The sequence below is a fragment of the Carlito syrichta genome, unplaced genomic scaffold (genome assembly GCF_000164805.1).
Source record: "Carlito syrichta isolate Samal-C Ts95f unplaced genomic scaffold, Tarsius_syrichta-2.0.1 Scaffold135790, whole genome shotgun sequence".
Lineage (NCBI taxonomy): Eukaryota > Metazoa > Chordata > Mammalia > Primates > Tarsiidae > Carlito > Carlito syrichta.
The window spans coordinates 2,155-8,275 of record NW_007079886.1 but is presented as its reverse complement, the minus strand read 5'-3'; the positions used below and the strand labels follow the sequence as shown (position 1 = coordinate 8,275).

Genomic DNA, 6,121 nt, shown 5'->3' with positions numbered 1-6,121 from the left:
GTGGCCGGGAGCGGCCACTGCACTCCAGTCTGGGTGACAGAGTGAGACTCCAACTCAAAAAAAAACAAAAAGAAAATTGAGATAGAGTATTATTATGTTGCCCAGGTGGGTCTTGAACTCCTGGACTGAAGTATTCCTTACACCTTGACCTCTCAAAGTGTTGGGATTAAGGTGTGAGCCACCATGCCCAGCCAAGAGTGGTTTCTTTTGCCCAGCCTGGAGTGCAGTGGCATGCTCACAGCCACCGCAGCCTTGACCTGCTGGGCTCAGGTGATCCTTCTGCCTCAGCCTTCCAAGTAGCTGGAAACACAGGCATGCACCACCATGCCTGGCTAATTTTTTGATAGAGACGAGGCCTCCCCAAGTTGCCAAGGCTATTCTCAAACCCCTGGACTCAGGCAATCCTCTTGCCTCTGCCTCCCAAAATGCTGGGATTACTGAGCCACTGTGCCCAGTTAGCTTTTTGCCCTGCTAGATGTTCTAAGGCCTCTGTGTCTGGCTCTTGTACTTAAATCTGCCCCAGGAACCCATCCTCACCTGTCAGGATAGTATCCCCAGTGCAGAAGAACCTGCTTATCCCTCTTCATGACTGGTCGTACCCATTCCTCTGGGGATAGAGGCAGAGAAGAGAGAGAGATAAGCTCAAGGGGGACACAAAAAATAACTGTCCAAAAGCCCTAACTAAGCTCTCTCCTGTTGCAGCAGGGGACTTGGAAATAGGAACTCAAGCTGCTGGGAGGACTCAGGGCTGAAAGAAGAGGAACCCAGATGCTGCAGGGTGATCTGAGTAGTCCTCTGCCTCCTCATCCAAGCCATCCACTGCACTGGCCAGGAAACCAGCTCTCACCTTCTTCTAGGTTCCCCGGGACAGGATACACAACATGGGAGGCGTTGCTCTTATCCTCAGTGACCGTCCCCTGGAAGATACAGGAGAAGCAGGTAAAGATGGTAGCCTCTGAATTACTCATGGGTGAAAAAAAACAAAGGAAGATTAAGTCACAGAACTGCCTTCCTAATCATATTTTGCTCAGAATGATATTAGAGTCAGCTTGCATTCTCTAAGCACATAGCAGCTGAGTAGCAGAGGCAAACAGCTGGGATTGTGCTAATAATGGAGAAAAGTCAAAGAATTAAAAACTGCTACAGATAATCCTCTGAACAGCTCATCTACACAAGGGAATGTAAAGTCAACTGTATGTCCCTATCAATGACATCTGCTCATTATTACAAAGTTCCAAAGAGCAAGGATTTAATTTATCTGAAATCAAGCAATCTCTAGCTCAATGGAAGTGGACACTGTTTTCCCCCAGGCCGGCAGTCTCTAGGAACAGCAATGGAAAATGGAGAGACTCGAGGCTTTAATGCTAGTCTTTTTCCAAGTAGACAGAGCTACCTCTGCAGTAGAAAACATAGTAATTCTGGGCTGCTTCTTGGCATAGAAAACATCAGGAAGAGTCAAGGAGTTTCTAAACCCTCTCCTGAGCAGCCCACTCACCTGGTGTCTCTTGATAATGTCCTTTAATTTCCCTAGCAGTTTGGGCTCAATTTCTGGGCACAGAAAAATGTTAGGCCGAGACAGGCAATTGTTCTGTGGGGAGAAGAAACAGATGGAATGAGATCATGGGAAAAAGGGAAAGGGGTGTTTTGGATTCTCACAGAGGGAAGGGAGATGGATGGGGGATGTTCCTCACTATTACCTGCACCAAGGACTTCTCAATGGTCATGAACATTTCCACGTTGCGGTCCATGCGTGATGGATTCTGGAAATCGTAACGCCGCCTTATGAAGAGACAATAACCTAGTGAGTATCAGAGCTCAGGCCTGGGGTTGAGGGGAGGGCACGTGACTTCTTAACATGGGAAATGAGGGGGCAATCTTGTTCATAGCTGTCACCAAGATCACCTGGGATGTGAGGGTCACTGATTTCAACTCCACAAATCATTCTGTGCTTAGTGCAAAAGGACAAAAAAGAGCTTGCGGTGCCGACCTAAGAATCCCTTTTCCTCTATAAAACACACACTTAATACATACATTTGGAGAACAGTTTGGCTCTGACTCCCAGCCATTTTCCTGACCTATTAAGTCAGGTCTATTGACCTAGGAAAATAAGACTTGCAAGAATTTTTATCTGTGTTCTCCCACCCCAGAGAGACCCCAGGGGATCCTAAGAGGGGATTCCCTCTAAACTAACTGTGAGAAGCACAGAGAGAAAGCAGCTCACCATCCCTGGTCACTCTTGAATTTGTAGGCAGCTGCAAGTATGTGGCACAGGGCGCCTCCTGCTTTGAAATCTAGGAAACATTTGATCTACAAAATCAAGACAGGGAAGAGCATGTGAGAGTTCCATTGTTGATTCTCCCAGCACTTCAGAATCCTTTCACAAATCTAGTGCTAGATTGATCTCCCTCTCAAAGCCAGAGGTCTTTTTTTTTTTTGGTGAGTTGAGGTCTCACTCTTTCTCCCAGGCTGCAGTGCAGTGGCATGATCACAGCTCATCACAGCCTCCAACTCCTGGGCTCCAGAGATTCTTCTGCCTCAGCCTCCCAAGTAGCTGGGGCTACAAGCACATGCTACCACGCCTGGCTAATTTTTTTACTTTTTGTAGAAATAAAATCTCACTACATTGCCCAGGCTGCTCTTGATATCCTGGGTTCAAGCAGTCTTCTAGCCTCAGCCTCCCAAAGTGCTAGCCACCACACCCGACAAAAGCTGAAATTCTTTAACCCTTGTGCCACTGTATCATGTGGCTGGAAGAGAGGAAAGAAACCAATATGCAAAAATCACCAACTTGTACACACACTTTATTGAGCTACCTCATTTACCATTACAGAAACCCTATAAGGTGGGTTTATTAATCCCACCTGGAGAAGAGGCTGGACATGGTGGCTTACACCTGTAATCCCAGCACTCTGGGAGGCCAAGGCAGGAGGATTTGCTTGAGCTCTCGAGTTCAAGACCAGCCTGAGCAACATAGCAAGATCTCATCTTTAAAAAAAGAGAGAGAGATGAAGGAACCAAGACTCATAAAGCCTGCTCAAGATTATAGAGACATCAAGTGGTAGAGCAAGGATTTGAACCCAAGCCTTTGCAAATCCAAATTTCATACCCTTTTAACCACTGCACGAGAGGCTTATGGACTGAGCCCAGGCATTCTGAGACAACTTGTTGCACAAAGTACTACTAGGACAAAAGGAATGGTAAGCTGGGGACGAGGCCAAGCCAGTAATGCCCTGACCAGGGTAGGAAATAGCCCAAATCTCAAAAATTACAAAATGTACAAAAAAAAATTTTTTTTGAGTTGGAGTCTCACGCTGTCCGCCAGGCTGGAGTGCAGTGGCATGCTCATGACCACCACAGCCTCGACCTGCTGAACTCAGGTGATCCTTCTGCCTCAGCCTTCCAAGTAGCTGGAACTACAGACATGTGCCACCATGCCCGGCTAATTTTTTTTTTTTTTTGAGTTGGAGTCTCACTCTGTCACTCAGACTGGAGTCCAGTGGCCGATCCCGGCCACCACAGCCTCGACCTGCTGGGCTCCGGTGATCCTTCCACCTCAGTCTTCCAAGTAGATGGAACTACAGGTGCGCACTACCACATCTGGCTAATTTTTGATTTATTGTAGAGATGAGGTCTCGTCAAGTTGCCCAGGCAGGTCTCGAACCCGCGGGCTCAGGCAATCCATTCACCTCGGCCTCCCAAAGTGCTGGGATTACAGGCTGAGCCACCGAGCTCGGCCTTTTTAAAAATTTATTAGAGAGATGAGGTATCGCCAAGTTGTCCAGGTTGGTCTCGAACCCGTGGGCTCAGGCAATCCTCTCATCTCGGCCTCCCAAAGGCGTGAGCCATCACACCCGGCTACAAATGTTTTTTTTTTTTTTTTTTTTTTAATTGGAATCTCACTCTGTTGCCCAAACTGGAATGCAATGGCCACTCCCAGCCACCGCAGCCTCGACCTGCTGGGCTCTGGAGATCCTTCCACCTCAGTCTACCAAGTAGCTGGAACTACAGGTGCGCGCTACCATGCCCGGTTAATTTTTTGATTTATTGTAGAGATGAGGTCTCACCAAGTTGCCCAGGCGGGTCTCGAACCCATGGGCTCAGGCAATCCACTCACCTCGGCCTACCAAAGTGTTGGGATTACAGTACAAATATTTTTAAAAATATAACTCCCTCTGCAGTTTGGATGACACATGCCCTTGCTTTTGCACTCACCGGCAGTTTAGTGAGCGGTGCGTTGCTGACATGTTTGCCAAAAACTTCCTCCTGAAATTGCAGCAACTGTACAACCAGGCTAGATAGAGACTTGTTGGTGGGTGGTTCAGCTTGTATATACTGGGGAGACAGAGGGAAAGGACAGAGAAACAGACCCCAGGTAAATTGTCCACCATCTCCAATATTTCTTCCCCAGTGGCTCTGGAAGCATCTGGAGCAGGAGAAATAGTGCCTTTCCCCCCCATACGTCTAGTGCTACATGGATAGTAGCAGAAGTGAGCTCTGGACACCCCTAACCAGGAAGTTTACATTCTGCTGCCACCAGCCTATGTTGCCAGTGTTGGGTGAGGGGGGGACAGGGACGCTTACTACTCTTCCTCAGCTACACCCTGAAACTGGAGTTGCAGGACCCCGTTATCTTGGCATTTCATCTCCAGCCAATAGCACCGAGGGTTGTAAAAGCTGGAGATTACCGAGGTCCACCATGAAAGCCAAACCTTCGTGGCTCCAAGTGAGACAAAAGTGTTATTTCCTGGGGGAACTCTGTGAAAAAGCTGTGGTTCCCCGTATCGTGTGGCCAAATAAGAAAGGTGCAAGGAGTGAGGTGCAGCAGCCCCCCCCCCCCAAACCCCCCCAGAGAAGGAAAGGATACCACCCAGTCTGATGGGAAAGAGCAAGACAGCTGCCTGCCCGAGGAAACTGCATGAGACAAGCAACCCGATCTGAAATCCTTCCGTGTCAGGCTGCCTAGCACCTGGGTCTTCTGTTCTAATTTAAAACTGAGCCAGGAGACTAACTTTCTCTTTACCTTTTGACCCCAGTTTCCTCCACACTTAATCACAAAGAAGACAGCACCTCACAGCGAGAGGTGTAAAGGGATCTGGGAAGAGGAAGGTAAATGACAAAGAAAGAGCTAAGGGCAGCAAAGCTGAACCAGGTCACAGTTGTCAATCGCCCCAGGGCCAGACTAAGCCCCTAGTCTGATCTCCCTTCAAAAGGTCAAAGGTAGAAGCCTGGGAACCAGAGCCTCACGCTGGGGTAGACAAGCCACAGAAACAGCAGCTGTTAGTCAGGATTTTGACACCCAGAGACCCTGAGCAGGACCAGGTTCATCACCAGGATCAGCAGGGAGTTCTCCTAAGCCACCCAATACACTTCTGACAGGCTGCAAAGCTGGGCAGGAACAACAGGGGAGCTGAAAGAAAGCCACAAAGAGAACCCCTAGCTGGGGGTAGAGAGGAGGAAGAAAGGCAGAACACCTTCAGAGAAAAACCAGGCCTGGAAACAAAGAAGACAGCAGGAAGAGGCCTGGGAGAAAAGACAGGTAAGGATTCTTGAACCCTTTGTTCACTCCCTTATTATCCCCCGTTACGGGGTGGGGGGTGAGGGGCTGGAGGCATAAAGCTCCCCCCGCCTCTGGACCCCAAACCCAAGGCACTGCAAAGCTAGCGTGCGGGGTGACTGCATTGTGAAGCCGAAGAATGGCTGATGAAGGGGCCGCTGCCCGGAACTCCTACACCTGGCCCCCTGAGCGACCGTGTGCCCCTCGGACGGAGGGGGGAGCGCGGTGGAGACAGGTGATCCCAGGGACCTTTTTCGGGCTGATGGGCAGCCCACGGCCTGCTCTGAGGCTGTGTATCCTTCTGCTTTCATGGTCTCTCTCGGAACATACACAAAGCACCGGGGAGGCCTCGGCCGCGCCGGTACCTGGCCCCGCGGGGAGCCGTGGCGGGCGCGGTGGCGGGCACGCTCGGGGCGCGGGGGGGCCATCGGCGCCCCGTCCACCCCCGGCCGGCCGCCCGCGTCTCCCGGAAAGCCAGCGGGGCGGGCGATGGCCAGGCGAGGTGGGCTGCTGGCGCCGGGGCCGCCGGACCGCGGGGAAAACAAGGGGCAGAGGGCGCAGCGGTGG

At 50.6% G+C, this 6,121-nt stretch overlaps 1 protein-coding gene across 1 annotated transcript; it reads right to left on the bottom strand.

The window, feature by feature from the left end:
• Positions 1 to 537: 537 nt before the first annotated feature.
• Positions 538 to 4,334, bottom strand: LOC103250991 (SWI/SNF complex subunit SMARCC2-like; the record flags this gene model as incomplete). The annotated part of the gene is made up of 6 exons (XM_021708338.1): positions 4,213 to 4,334; positions 2,222 to 2,307; positions 1,698 to 1,779; positions 1,496 to 1,588; positions 848 to 917; positions 538 to 607 (listed from the first exon to the last, which is right to left on the bottom strand). Coding segments are annotated over exons 3-6 (284 nt in total), but the record flags the coding sequence as incomplete, so codon positions are not given.
• Positions 4,335 to 6,121: the final 1,787 nt, after the last annotated feature.